The sequence below is a fragment of the Musa acuminata genome, chromosome BXJ2-10, assembly GCF_036884655.1.
Source record: "Musa acuminata AAA Group cultivar baxijiao chromosome BXJ2-10, Cavendish_Baxijiao_AAA, whole genome shotgun sequence".
NCBI classification, from domain to species: Eukaryota; Viridiplantae; Streptophyta; class Magnoliopsida; order Zingiberales; family Musaceae; genus Musa; species Musa acuminata.
Window position 1 is genome coordinate 18,144,221 of NC_088347.1, and position 15,803 is coordinate 18,160,023.

Consider the following 15,803-nt stretch of genomic DNA (forward strand, 5'->3'; position numbering starts at 1 on the left):
CCTATAAATACCCCACCCATTCAGCACTGAAAAGATAACAGACACATACCAAAATCGTGATCTTTTCTGTGATTCTAAAGAGCTCAAAAGTGTTGTAAAGCCTTTAAGTCTCCTCCTTCTGTTCTTCAAGTTTTCAATTGTAAAGTGAGGAGAGAAAGGTCTGTAAAGGTTGTCTCCTAAGCCTGTCAAAAGGAGAGAAATTGTAAGAGGGAAGTTTGGCCTTCGCCCATTGAAGGAAGGCACCTAGTTGACGTCGGCAACCTCATCGGTGGAGGAAGCCAAAAGTGGAGTAGGTCAAGGCTGACCGAACCACTCTAAATCTCTGGTTTGCGTTTAATTTCGAGTACTTTATCATTACTGCAAACCTCCCTCATCACCACTGCTCTATGCGCTTTCACGAACAAGTTCTAAGAGCTGTTCTTCCAAATCTGCATTCAGACGTAACTTCATATTTTCATACATTACAGCTTACGTTTACGTTTGATTCTGCAGAACTGTTTTCTGCGCTTTTACGAACGAGCTTCCTTGCAGTTTACGCTTACATTTTAATTCTATTAATAACTGCAATCTGTCGTCTACGATTTTAAGAACGAGTTTCAACATTTAGACGTAAAACTGCATTCAGACGTAAATCGGCTTTCCTCGCTCAATCATCAGATTTCAGTTCACGTTTACGTCTTGATTTCAACTGCATACTGCCTTCTGTGAGTATACAAACGAGTTTCAAAGTTTAGACGTAAATCTGCGTCTAGACGTAAAACTGCGTTTAGACGTAAATCTGCGTTTAGACGTAAAACTGCGTTTGGACGTAAATCTACGTTTAGACGTAAAACTGCGTTTAGACGTAAAACTGCGTTTAGACGTAAATCTGCGTTTAGACGTAAATCTGCGTTTAGACGTAAATCTGCATTTAGACGTAAATCTGAGTTTAAACGCAAAACTGCGCTTAGACGCAAAACTGCGCTTAAACGCAATCTGCACTTAGACGTAAACTGCACTTAGATACAAACTGAGAATTTGCTTTTGCATCACATTAGTTTTTGAACGAACGCAGCTTTTGGTTTTTAAATTATTATAAGATTTCCGCTGCACTAATTCACCCCCCCCCCTCTTAGTGCTCTCGATCCTAACAATTGGTATCAGAGCAAGGTTAACTCTCTAAAGGATTAAAACCCAAGAGAGATGGCATACGCCGGAAACCAAGAGGGGCATTCGATTACACGTCCACCCATGTTCAGTGGAACGGACTACACTTACTGGAAGACCCGAATGAGGATCTTTCTTATTTCTATGGATTTTGAACTATGGAACCTTGTTGAAAATGGATTTTCAAAATCTTCTCTTCCAATGATCGATTGGAACGATTTGGAGAAGAAGGCTTTCGCTCTTAATGCAAAGGCTATGAATGCCTTATTTTGCGCACTAGATAAAAACGAATTTAATCGTGTTTCAACTTGCGAAACTGCTTTTGATATTTGGCACACACTTGAAGTGACCCACGAGGGCACAAGTAGAGTGAAAGAGTCAAAAATCAATTTGTTGCTACATTCTTTTGAACTTTTTCGAATGAAACCGAGTGAAACCATTGGCGACATGTTTACCCGTTTCACGGATGTCGTCAACGGTTTAAAAGGTCTCGGAAAGAGCTTTTCGGATTTTGAGCTTGTTAATAAGATACTAAGATCCCTTCCTAAGAGTTGGGATCCTAAAGTCACCGCCATTCAAGAGGCAAAAGATCTGCGAAATTTCCCTCTTGAAGAACTAATCGGGTCATTAATGACCTACGAAATGACATGCAAAGCTCATGAAGAGCAAGAAGACATCCTTCCAAAGAACAGGAAGGATATGGCACTTAAAACTGCTGAATGCCACTTGAGAGAAAACTCAAGTGATGAGGACTGTGATGATGACTTGGCACTTTTGACAAGAAAGTTTAAAAAATTCTTCAAAAAAAACAAGTTTAAAAACGATGTGAAAAATAAACTTGAACCTAAGAAGGACCAAGTAATCTGCTATGAATGTAAAAAGCCGGGACATTACAAAAGTGATTGTCCCCAAGTCAAGAAAAGAACAACAAAGAAGAAGGCGCTCCAAGCAACATGGGATGATTCGAGCGCATCTGAGGAAGAAGAATCCAACACCGAGCAAGTTGCTCATTACGCATTTATGGCCATCGAAGAGGAGGTAACGGATTTATTAGATGCTGATTTATCTTTCGATGAATTATTAAATGCCTTCCATGATTTATTTGATGAATGCAAAGTTATAAATAGAAAATACAAGTTGCTAAAAAAGGTACATGATAATCTTACTTGTGAGTTTGATAAGTTAAAAGTCGAACATCATGATAATTTAAATTCATGTATCAAATGTCATGATTTAGTAACTTTACAAAAAGAAAACTTGCTACTTAAGGACACCTTGAAGAAATTCGAGGTTGGTAGCAAGTCATTAAACATGATCCTTACAAACAAGGGTCATGCTCCTAAAAGAAGTGGGATTGGATTTGTGAGGAGTACTCACCGAAATCCAACTACCTTTGTAAGAGGCCCCATCTTACACGTTCAACACCAAACCAAGTGCAACTTTTGTTGCAAATCTGGACACAAGACACATTGTTGTCCATTCAAGAAAACAAGTCCAAACAAATTAGTTTGGGTTCCTAAAGGAACCATGATAAACTCTATGCAACATGATAGAAAATGTAGATCTATTTATGAAGCACCCAAAAGCAAATGGGTACCTAAACATCATCCTTTCTTGTAGAAAACTAAACAATCGCAAGCTAGGAGCAAGAAATGGTACCTTGATAGTGGATGCTCAAGGCATATGACCGGAGATCCATCTCAATTCTCTAAGCTCTCTAGCATAGACGAAGGATATGTCACCTTCGGAGACAACAACAAGGGTAAAATCATTGGCAAAGGAACCATAGGTAACAAATCCAACCTCTCTATTGAAGATGTTTTACTAGTTGATGGTTTAAAACATAACCTCTTGAGCATTAGTCAATTATGTGATAAAGGATATATTATAAGATTTGAATCTAATGCCTGCATCATTGAAAAACCACACAAAAATATATCTATGATTGCATTAAAACAAAACAACGTATACACTATTGACATCAATGACTTATGTGATGAAATGTGCTTTGCCGTTATGAATGAGGATGCTTGGCTATGGCATAGAAGATTAGGTCATGCTAGCATGAAACTAATTAATCAAGTATCATCTAGAGAACTTGTAAGAGGAATTCCTCATATCAAGTTCATCAAAGATAATGTATGTGATGCTTGCCAATTAGGTAAGCAAATAAGGGGTAGCTTCAAAGCTAAGAATCAAATAAGCACCTCTAGGCCCTTGCAATTGATCCATATGGACTTGTTCGGACCAATATCTACATCGAGTCTAGGAGGTAGCAAATACGCCTTTGTCATTATTGATGACTACAGCAGATATACATGGACCTACTTCTTAAAACAAAAAAATGAATGCTTTAGACATTTTACCAAGTTTTGTAAACTTGTTCAAAATGAGAAGGAATCTATGATTTCGTCAATTAGAAGTGATCACGGTGGAGAATTTCAAAACCATGACTTCCAAGAATTCTGTGAACTCAACGGATACAACCATAACTTCTCTACTCCAAGAAATCCTCAACAAAATGGGGTAGTAGAAAGAAAAAATCGAAATTTGCAAGAAATGGCAAGAACCATGTTGAATGAACATAGCCTACCCAAATATTTTTGGGCCGAAGCTGTAAACACTGCATGTTATATTTTAAATAGAGTCCTAGTAAGACCCTTACTCTCCAAAACTCCCTATGAGTTATGGAATAACAAAAAACCCAATGTCTCATATTTTAAAGTCTTTGGGTGTAAGTGTTTTATCTTGAATGAAAAGGATAACTTAGGAAAATTCGATGCTAAATCTGATGAAGGAATCTTTCTTGGTTATTCTTCGGTTTCTAAAGCTTTTCGCATCTTCAATAAAAGAACCTTAATTATTGAAGAATCCATCCATGTTGTTTTCAATGAGATTTCAGAAATTAAGAAAAATGATCTTGATGATGATGTTAATTTTGATTCCTTGAATTTAAACGAAACCCCGTCTCCAACTAGCAACTTGGTTGCATCCACTTCCAAAACATCCTTACCCAAGGATTGGAAGTATATTGATGCTCATCCTAAGGAGCTAATCCTAGGAGACACATCAAAGGGGGTTCAAACACGATCTTCTTTTAAAAACTTTTGTGCCAACGCCGCTTTTCTCTCCCAAATTGAACCCAAATGTGTTGATGAAGCCATGAAAGATGATTCATGGATCATCGCAATGCAAGATGAATTAAATCAATTTGAGAGAAATGAGGTGTGGACGCTTGTTCCTAGGCCAAATGACCATTTAGTAATTGGTACTAAATGGGTCTTTAGAAACAAGCAAGATGAAAATGGTATCGTGGTTAGAAACAAGGCTAGATTAGTGGCCAAAGGTTTCAACCAAGAAGAAGGTATCGATTACGAAGAAACCTTCGCACCTGTGGCTCGATTGGAAGCCATAAGGATGCTCCTTGCCTACGCTAGTTGCAATAATTTTAAGTTATTTCAAATGGATGTTAAAAGCGCTTTTCTAAATGGTTTCATTTCCGAAGAAGTTTATGTTGAACAACCTCCTGGATTTGAAAACAATGGCTACCCTAATCATGTGTTTAGATTAACTAAAGCTCTCTATGGTTTAAAACAAGCCCCAAGGGCTTGGTATGAGAGACTTAGCTCTTTTCTCATTGAAAATAATTTCATTAAAGGCAAGGTTGATACTACATTATTTATCAAGAATTTTGAAGATAATTTTCTCATTGTTCAGATTTATGTTGATGATATTATCTTTGGTTCAACAAATGAATCTCTTTGTGAATCCTTTTCGAAAACTATGAGTCATGAATTCGAAATGAGTCTAATGGGAGAGTTAACATTCTTCTTAGGCCTACAAATCAAACAACTAAGCAATGGCATCTTTATTAGTCAAACCAAATATGCTGTGAGTTTGCTAAAGAAGTTCAAAATGAATAATTCAAAAGCCATTGACACTCCTATGAGCACCTCCACTAAGTTAGAAATTGATGAGAATGGAGAAAGCTTCGATCAAAAAACCTATAGGGGTATGATAGGAAGTTTACTTTACCTCACTGCCACCAGACCAGACATTATGTTCAGTGTAGGACTTTGTGCTAGATTTCAATCAGACCCTAAGATATCTCATCTCAAAGCTGTCAAAAGAATACTCAGATATCTTAATGGAACTACCAATCTAGGATTATGGTACCCAAAATCAGAAAATTTTGAATTAACAGCTTATGCTGATGCGGACTTCGCTGGCTGTAAACTAGACAGAAAAAGCACATCAGGATCATGTCAATTTTTAGGACATGCCCTTGTATCCTGGTCATCTAAGAAACAAAACTCGGTTGCCCTATCAACAACCGAAGCTGAATACATTGCAGCAAGTGCATGCTGTGCACAAGTTGTATGGATGAAAAACACTTTAGAAGATTACAAAGTGAATCTTAAAGATATTCCCATTAAATGTGATAACACGAGTGCAATATGCTTAACTAAAAATCCTATACAACACTCAAGAACAAAACACATTGATATTAGACATCACTTTATACGTGATCATGTCACTAATCATGACGTGACCATAGAGTTTATTGATACCAAACATCAACTGGCTGATATCTTCACAAAACCCCTATGTGAAGAACAATTTGATTACATAAGAAGAGAATTAGGAATGTTGATGTGTCCGAATACTTAAACTAGTTAAAATTATCTTTCGGATGTTATTACTATTACATGCCTTGACAACGCTTGATCAAATAACATGTTGCAAATTATGTATTTTTAACCAAATGCATGTAAGAAGTTCATTTTTCAGGTTGTATGCTAAAAATGGGATGTTCCCGTACACTCTTATGAAAACTCTTTGGAAAATGACTCTCCTTCGTCAAGCAAAATATATGTGTCATGACTTCCTTTATATGCTTGATAATGCTATCATGCTTTTTGTTGATGACAAAGGGGGAGAAAAATATGAATTGATAAACACTATGTCATAGCTGAACTGCCATAATCATATCTATGTCATAGTTGCAAATACTTGAGTGATGCTATAAACAATGTTATGCCATCCTTGCATCACCAAGAGATATGTGAACATGTACTATAGTTTGCATCATGTCTTGATTTGATATTGTAAAGAAAATGCAAACTTACTAGAAAATCTCAAATGTGAGCATCATGTAAAAAGTCCTTCGTTGCTTTATATGATTACATGATGAATGGTTACAAACACAATCATACAAACTTGATGATGTATGTCATGCCTTGACATAGTTCTTGAAGAGATACATCATGATAGGCATCATGATGGGAGCATTGATAAGTTTAACTGATCTAACTTATCAATACGTCACTTGAATTCTTAGGTCTTGAATTCAAGGTTGACTTATCTCAACTATGGCATATAGATAGGGGGAGTTAAGGACAACTCCTTTATCAATTGATTGTCATCATCAAAAAGGGGGAGATTGTTGAATCTCGGATTTTGATGATGAAGTCAATTGTCATTTGTTATCTAATCTATGTGTTGAGATAAGTGTGCAGGATTAACTACGATGAGAATAAGACAAGCAGCAGGAGTTGCGCCGGAGTCAAGATCATGATCACGTTGGGAGTTCGAGAGTTCGACGGAAGTTCGGACGGTCGTCGGAGGTTCAGAGAGAACAGATCCGAGAAGTCCAGAAGCTTGCCAAGCGAAGCTCGTCGGAACTCGCCAAGTGGATCGTCGCAAAGTCCAGGAGTATGCCGGATGTCCGCAGAAGGATCACCGAAGGTTATCGGTTGATCGACGGAAGTTGGCCGGAAACTCGCCGGAAGAAGCGATTGACGCATCGGAGCAAAGCTGCAGAAGTTGTCTTAGAGATATTCGTAGTTAGCACGATGATTAAGCATGAAAATGGGAGGTGATCCCATTAGCTTAATCTTGGGGCAATTGGGCCCCTGAAAAGATTCAAAGTGGGTCGAATGGAGTGAACCATTCGGACCCTGATTGCACCAGGAGGTGCAACCGCCCAAGCCAGGAGGTGCAACCGCCTGGGCTGTGGGGTTGAGAGGTGCAACCGCCCCAGCCAGGAGGTGCAACCGCCAGGGTTGCAAGGCTGGGAGGTGCAACCGCCCCAGCCAGGAGGTGCAACCGCCAGGGTTGCAAGGCTGGGAGGTGCAACCGCTCCAGCCAAGAGGTTGCACCGCCAGAGCTCAAGTTCCGAGCTCTGCCAGGCGATGCAACCACCGAGCTCAGTCTTCGAGCTCTGGCAGAGTGGTGCATCAGCCTGAGCTCAGTCTCGAGCTTTGCCAGGTGATGCATTCACCAAGCTCAGTCTTCGAGCTCTGGCAGAATGGTGCATCAGCTTGAGCTCAGTTTGGAGCTCTGCCAAGTGATGCAACCACCAAGCTCAGATTTCGAGCTCTGCCAGGTGATGCAACCACCAAGCTCAGTCTTCGAGCTCTGCCAGGTGATGCAACCATCGAGCTCAGTCTTCGAGCTCTGGCAGAGAGAAGCAATCGGCAGAGCTCAGTCTTCGAGCTCTGCCAGGCGGTGCCACCTCTCCAGTCGAGAGGTGCAACCGCCTGATCCCAGAATTCTGGGATTTGATCGATTTGATCGTTTTGAGCTCGAATTTTGAATTGGGTTGGGGCCTATAAATACCCCACCCATTCAGCACTGAAAAGATAACAGACACATACCAAAATCGTGATCTTTTCTGTGATTCTAAAGAGCTCAAAAGTGTTGTAAAGCCTTTAAGTCTCCTCCTTCTGTTCTTCAAGTTTTCAATTGTAAAGTGAGGAGAGAAAGGTCTGTAAAGGTTGTCTCCTAAGCCTGTCAAAAGGAGAGAAATTGTAAGAGGGAAGTTTGGCCTTCGCCCATTGAAGGAAGGCACCTAGTTGACGTCGGCAACCTCATCGGTGGAGGAAGCCAAAAGTGGAGTAGGTCAAGGCTGACCGAACCACTCTAAATCTCTGGTTTGCGTTTAATTTCGAGTACTTTATCATTACTGCAAACCTCCCTCATCACCACTGCTCTATGCGCTTTCACGAACAAGTTCTAAGAGTTGTTCTTCCAAATCTGCATTCAGACGTAACTTCATATTTTCATACATTACAGCTTACGTTTACGTTTGATTCTGCAGAACTGTTTTCTGCGCTTTTACGAACGAGCTTCCTTGCAGTTTACGCTTACATTTTAATTCTATTAATAACTGCAATCTGTCGTCTACGATTTTAAGAACGAGTTTCAACATTTAGACGTAAAACTGCATTCAGACGTAAATCGGCTTTCCTCGCTCAATCATCAGATTTCAGTTCACGTTTACGTCTTGATTTCAACTGCATACTGCCTTCTGTGAGTATACAAACGAGTTTCAAAGTTTAGACGTAAATCTGCGTCTAGACGTAAAACTGCGTTTAGACGTAAATCTGCGTTTAGACGTAAAACTGCGTTTGGACGTAAATCTACGTTTAGACGTAAAACTGCGTTTAGACGTAAAACTGCGTTTAGACGTAAAACTGCGTTTAGACGTAAATCTGCGTTTAGACGTAAATCTGCATTTAGACGTAAATCTGAGTTTAAACGCAAAACTGCGCTTAGACGCAAAACTGCGCTTAAACGCAATCTGCACTTAGACGTAAACTGCACTTAGATACAAACTGAGAATTTGCTTTTGCATCACATTAGTTTTTGAACGAACGCAGCTTTTGGTTTTTAAATTATTATAAGATTTCCGCTGCACTAATTCACCCCCCCCCCCCCCTCTTAGTGCTCTCAATCCTAACAAGTTCCTCCATCAAATGCTTCTCCGAGTTAAGGTGCATGTGCCGCAAAGCTCCCTTCGTCTTTGGCACCATGCAAGATAAGTCCGCTCCGTCAGAAAGAAGGACCCATGGAACAACATGATCCTACCCTTGCCTCTGCAAGAGTTCATGTCTTTGACCTCTGTCTAAGGAAAGCACTGTGCTTCTGCTCCATGTTCGAACTTCACTGCTGGCTCCCTTCATGCGGCTTGGGTACTTCGCCAAGTTACACCCAAGTTGCTCCGCTCCTCGTTCTTGCATTGAGTCGATGGTGGCCCTCGCGCCCACCATTCCACGGGTCAGCCCACCCTTGAGTCCGATCTCCATATCGACTCTAAGTGTGCCTTCATTTAAGTTGCTTCAGGTCGCTCCCCCACTTGATCTCGCAATGCATCCACCAATGCCTTCTCTCGAGCGAGATCATGCGGCAACTCCTTGCTGCTTGCTCAGTCCATTGAGCTTCGTGGGGTTGTTGTTTGTGAGGTACTCCTCCTCAACATGTGAAGTCCGTCTCACATGATTCTTCCTCTGGAGTGCCGAGACTTATCCCTCCTAGATAACTGTCCCGTTGGAGCAACATCTCTCTTCGTTTTCGGAGAACACCATCCCCTTGGACTACTCCGATCTGCTGAACAAACTGTGCATTGTTCTGCCTCTTGCAAACGCACTTGCTAGATTGCGCCTCCACGTCAATACAGCCACCACTGCACCCCTCAAGGCCTAGCAACATGCTGAACTCGTTGCACACTTCAGCCTTCTACGGACGTATCCTTTGCATGCCGAAGAGAAAGTTTTAATGCTCCATTGGCGCCGAGTCTCGACCGCCTTGGGATGGCCACGAACATTCCATCGTCCGCATACAAGCCCATGCATGAGTACCAAATTCTTCGAGTTAGCAATTCCCCTCACCTCTGTGAGCTTTGCATAACTCTTTTGGTCGTTGAGCAACTCATTCCACCTTGGATGGTCTCATTCTTGCCAAGCGCCTCGCCTGCCTAGAGCACCATCAAGTATAGTTGTCAACGTTGAGCCGTAGCTCAAACTCAGCCATCCCATCCTTTGTGCGCTCCAAATTCTTCCAAGCTTGCCTGTTCTCGTGGTGCCTCTTGCGCGAAGGGTTGGCCATTCCACTGAATGCCAATGTTAGATGCCCGCTCCTCTGAGCGACTCTTTTCCTTACATCTCCATGCCCGTTTTCCCTCAAACGGTCGCGCGTGTGCTGACTGCCCTCAACGCAGCCCCGCTAGGTCCCCCACGTTTGCATGTCAAGTGTTTCTATGAGTGCTTGTCCCGCTCTGATACCATATTGTCACGACCTTAGCTGATTTTGCCTAAGGCGTGCGGCACCCTTGCGTGTCCGTCCGCAAAGGTCAGCCTCCCCGAAGCCTCCCATCGTCCCTTAGGACCACCAAAAGAGAGAACGGGTTAGAGAGAACGCCTCCAACGGGATCCACAAGCAAACATCTCCGAAAAACACTTCACAGACAATGCAAATTACAAACAGACTTTACAAGCTCTGAATAGTTGCACAACAAAGGGTAAAATGGTCCATTACAGACCGAAAAGCTCTCGAACGTGTCCACATGACATAACCTTTATTTACAAGCCTAAAGAGGCCACCAACCCAACTAAAATGGGACTTATAAGCCTTCGGCCGCCCCTCTACCTGCTATACAAGGCATGAACATGCCAAAAGACAACGGACAGACATAAGCATTACATCCAACATCTTGTTTAGAAGTTTGTCCGTTACAGCTCGGTACACTTACACTCACGTGTACCGAGCACTGTACACTGCTACAGTGCTACTGTACACTGCTACAGTACTCGGTATGGTACGGGACGGTCCGCGTACCGTTGGCCTGTCGGACCGGTACGTACCGCCCGTACCGGGCGGTATAGTCCGATACGGCAAACCTTGATATGTATTAGGATGTTTTATTATATTTGATTAGAGTAAAATAGGTTCCAATTGAGATCGTTTGGCCTTATCTAACTGAATCGATTTAATTCGATTTGATTAATTGATGTATAATTTTAAATAATTAGGTGGATTGAGAATTATACCATCGTAGGTAGATTTTATTGAATAATATGTATATATATATATATGTAATGGAAATAAAAATTAAATAGTAAAACTAATATTAATTTTTAAGAAATAAAAATTAGAGAGCATAAAAATGATAAGGACACACTAATCATAATTAAAGTGCTGTGAGTCGAGACAACGGCGTGCATAAAACACCAAAGAAATGCTCTCTAACAGTCTTTGTCCTGTGCGGAATTTACATGACGAATCGACCGACTCGTACTGTCTTGTTTTGGAAGGTTATGTCACGTCTGTACTGCTGGCGCACGCTCCCTGCATGCACGTAACTCCACCTGTTGTGTGGCATCTCAAGGATGAGTGGAGAAGACTTGACCGACTCGGCATTCAAAAGCAGAGCTCGGATTGGTGTTCAGAGGTGTGCTGTTGCTGCTGCTGCTGCTACGGGAGGAAGAGAACTGTAGGGACAACATCTCCACCAGATCCAAATCCCTCTTGCTACTCCAAGAAGCCTGAGCTTTCAGATCATCCATGCCGACCAGCACGCCAGTTGACGAAGCTGGAGCTCCGTTTAGGAGATAGGGCGGATGTAGATGACTGCTGCCATTGGAGTCGCTGAGGTTGCCGCTGCTGCCGAATACTTGAGCTGGAGCATCGCGAATGGGAAGGAAGTCGAAGTCGTCGTCGTCGTTAAAGATCAGAACATGGAGCGAGTCATGCATGCAAGGATCATGGGTTTCTTCCCCTCCCTGATCCGGAATTTTCTGCATGTACGGGAAGATATCCTCCGCCGCACTGCTTGTGGAGTTGTGAGCAGATGAGGGGTTCTGCGTCCCGGGATAAGCGACATGATCTAACTGGTTTGACATGGTCGATGGTGATGTCTTGGTGCTGCATGTTTTGCTCAAGTCGAAGGTCTTACTCCGGATGTAGTCTTGCAGAATGGAGGGAGGACATCTTCCACCCTTTGGTGTCTTCCGTTTGCTCCTCTTGGCGTTTAGCCTCCTTTTGGTGGCGTTCCAGTGGTTCTTAATGGAGTTCTCGGATCTGCCTGGCATGTGCTTTGCGATCTCTGCCCATCTGTTTCCATACTTCATGTGAGATTCTACAAGTCGCCGCTCCTCTTCCTCCGTCCACATATCCTTCTGCAGACACAACATCGGCAAACACCTAACATGATGAAGAAGACAGACGAGATGTTATCATGCACTTATGCCCTCAGAGAGACGAGATGTTCCCAAAACTTTGTAGTGGCAGCGAAAAGAATAAGCATGAGACACTCGCAGAGGCTCCGAGAGAGAGAGAGAGAGAGAGAGAGAGAGAGAACCTTGATGTCAGGGCGCAGATGATTATGCCATCTTTCTCTACACTGCTTGCCAATCCTACCAACCAAGTTCTTAGCGATATAAGACCATTTCCTGACGCCATGTTGCTTCACCAATCCAACCAGCAAACTGCGACACAAACAAACAGAGCCTGGAAGTCCGTTCGATGATCTCATATACTGCTCTAAACCAATGGATCAATATAAATCTCATTACCTATCCTCCTCAGCTGTCCACTGCCCTTTAACGACGTTTGCCGCCGCAGCGTCACCATTGGAAGACGATGAGCTGCTTCGTGCCTGCTGTCGTTCTCTACATGCCTCTCTTTTCACCACCTTATTCTCGCAGCTACCACTGCCAAGATCGGCATAAAAGCTGGAATCATTCAGTAGAATACCGTCAGGAAGAGTACCTATTGCACCGTCCGCATGATGGTGTGCCCATGGCTCCTCTCTATAAGAACCAGAAAGAACGTTTCTCAAAGGCATCAAAGGAGGCGGCGGCCAAGACTTCCCTCCAAAGCCATCTCGACCACCAGCTGCTGCTTCCATGTCAAGGAAGAGGGAGAGAAAGAAAGGGTTTGTGGAAGACATCGGGGTGGGAACGGGGGAGGAGGGAGGAAGACAATGGGGAAGGCTACAGTTACGCAAGAAACGAGGATTCATTGCCTTTGGGCCATTGCCACCATAAGTAACCATTAGCAGCAGTAATGAGCCGAACACGGCCGTCGATCAGCACGCATCGGACGGCTGTGGAGGCGCCATGGCTCGTAACGCTTCAGCTCCTCTCTCATATCTGTCGACTCACATTACGTGTATTTCCAGAATGCCCCTCCTCCTCGGAGTTCTCCAGCAAGTACGTAGATTAATCCTTGTTATTAATGGTCATTAAATTGGATGATTAATGATTGCCAAATCTAATTCCGATTCTAAAGATTCTCCAAATGTTATCATCACCGGCAACTATATCCTCGTGTCTGTTTTGAGGTTTTGGTGGCTTTAAGGGGGGAGGCGACGTATTCCAATTACGAAATGGCTCACTCGTTTTGCTTCGAGCCAAAACACAAAACAAAATTCAAACCGGACCGGTCCGGTTCACCTCTTTTGCTCGGATCAAGTTCACGTGGTCCGTGTGACATGGCTGGTAGACCGGTTTCTCGGGCGGGCCATAGATCTCGTCGATAGCAGGTGTCCTCCACGCCGGTGCTCCACAAGAAATGGGCGTAGCTGGCGGCGTGGACGGTGTTGATCGAGGACAACTCCTTGATGGAGGAGAGATCGTGATGGTTCTGGTGACGGTCTTCCACCACGAATACCGTATCGACCATCGACTGGGTCGGTGGGTTTGGTGCGGCCAGGGCGGCGGCGTCGAGGTGACCCATGGAGAAGACGGTGAAGTTGGCCAGCAGGAGCATGAGCGTCGGGGTGCAGGAGAAAACCTGCTGGAAGAGCCAGACGGAGGAGGAGTTCATCTCCCGCGTCACCGGTGATAGAATCCCCTGGAGGTCCTCTCTGAAGAGCACCTCCCGCATCTGGAGTGTTTAGCTCTGGAGCTCGCGGATCATGAAAACCATGGACGAGAAGGCCCGCTTCACGGAGCAGCAGGCCAACTCGCGCGCATCCGGGAGCCACCCGTCCTCCCACCGCTTCTTCCGCTTTATGATACGCAGCGAGAGCGGCAGCTCCACGCTCGCCGGCACGATCTGGTCGAGCCAGACCAGCGGAGGCTCCGGCTGGATGGGGAGCCACGGCGGCTCTTGCTTCCCCGACAAGGGCAGAGGAGAAGGCGCCAAGCTTGAATCGGAGCAAAACGACGAACAGGAAACCACTGCATCACCTAGCTCCTTCGCTCCTCCTCGACTCGCAACCTGTCACCGGGTCCTCGCTGCCATCTTCTCGTTGCCGTTGGAGCTCCAGGGATAGTTCCTCGAACCTCCACCAGCTGCAACGCTCTCTGGTGATAGACAGTTAATATTTCCTCAACACAGTTAATATTTCCTCAACTGCATTAGAAAATTTCGCTGGACAGTTGAGGAAAATCTTCTCTTCCCTTGTGTATAAATAAAATATTGTATTCATTTATTTAGTGTGTACTTTTATCATTATAATTCAACTTATCAAAGCCTCTTGTCTCATAGCAAGGTTTTTCATTCCTCACTGACCGTTGCTCCTTCCTCCAAGCCACTCTTTCAATGAATTCAAATCCGGAGCTATTGTCAAATCCATTGTCAGGCTCATAGCCTCTTGCCTAGAGTAAGCTCCATTCTTACTGGCCTAACGATCGCACTCACTCCTTACCAAACTCTACCACCTCCCGAGAAAGAACCTCGATAGAACTCTAAGGTTTTATCGTAAAAGAAATGAAAAAAATAAAAAAAAAAAGGACGATCATTTTGAGGGGATCGACCTCCTTGATCACTTGGAGAGGATCGGCCTCGAGGGATCGGCCTCCTTGATCGCTTCGAGGAGATCGACCTCCTAAGGTTTATCCACAGATTGAAATAATATTTCATTGATTGATTGCTTGATTTAAAGAAAGGGTTATATCACTATTTATAGAGTTCCACCTAAAGTCCATCAGGACTTGAACTCTTAATAATAATTAAATATTAAATAAACTTCTACCTAACTCTAACTAAACTAAACAGACTCAATAAACAACTAAACTAAACTGACTCAATAAACATTATTCAAAAGCTCAGAAAAAGGGTCTTAATAATTCCTCCCTCTTCAAATCAGCCTTGTCCTCAAGGCTGAGTAGCATCAAACTCGGGAAGCTTCTCTTTCAACACTTCAGTCATAGACTATTTGCAATGTATCACAATCCGTTGATCAAGTAAGTATGATCTCCACTTTTTGATAGTGTAAGCAACAAGTCGGTCTTTCATTGTAGTAATTGTTGCAAGAAACTTCTGGCCCTGTATAATTAATTTTATCTTTGAATATTTGCTATCACAAGTTAAAATCTGTCCATCAATGATTTTTACTTTGAATTTGTCACAGCCTTCAATGTGGTAAGCTAATCGAGCTGCAACTTTCCTTTCCATAAAATTATTAATGTTACCAGTATCAATCAAAACTATAACAGGTTGATGTTCTAGGGTTCCGCCAACTTCCATAGTTTATGGGTTAGAGTAGTCGGCTAATACATGTATTGTATGTATGGTAGGTCTAACATCTTTATTAGAATTTATACCTTTATGTTCGGAGTCCACATTCTTAGCTTTTAGTTCCTCTCCAATTGGTTCAATCATTAGAAGTTGTCCTTGTTTACATCGGTGCTCCATACTCCACTTTTCATCATAGTACAAACCCCCTACTGATCTTTCCTTGCTAATTTTTTTCTCATGTAGATGTACAAATGAGATCGCAGCTATCATAGTGCGAGGTTGATGAGCCTTAACTTCACATCGGGTCTCTGGAATAAGCCCTTTAATAAATGTACCCAGAAGTTATCGCTTTGACCAATCTCTAGCTTGATTTGACAATCTTTCAAACCTACTCTAATATTCCAACACTG

General features: G+C 43.0%; 1 protein-coding gene across 1 annotated transcript; it reads right to left on the reverse strand.

Annotated features, from left to right (window-relative positions):
- Positions 1 to 11,297: 11,297 nt before the first annotated feature.
- On the reverse strand, positions 11,298 to 13,107 carry LOC135625603 (transcription factor MYB119-like). The gene is made up of 2 exons (XM_065130616.1): positions 12,287 to 13,107; positions 11,298 to 12,104 (listed from the first exon to the last, which is right to left on the reverse strand). The coding sequence occupies exons 1-2, from the start codon at positions 12,458 to 12,460 to the stop codon at positions 11,310 to 11,312; spliced, it is 969 nt and encodes a 322-aa protein (XP_064986688.1). The 5' UTR covers positions 12,461 to 13,107; the 3' UTR covers positions 11,298 to 11,309.
- Between the last annotated feature and the right edge of the window lie 2,696 nt (positions 13,108 to 15,803).

Excerpts from the sequence above, each read along its gene's own strand:
- LOC135625603 (XM_065130616.1), bottom strand. The coding sequence starts at position 12,460 with ATGAGATCATCGAACGGACTTCCAGGCTCTGTTTGTTTGTGTCGCAGT. Across the intron at positions 12,105-12,286 it reads ATCTGCGCCCTGACATCAAG|AAGGATATGTGGACGGAGGA; the intron begins GTTCTCTCTCTC and ends TTGTGTCTGCAG.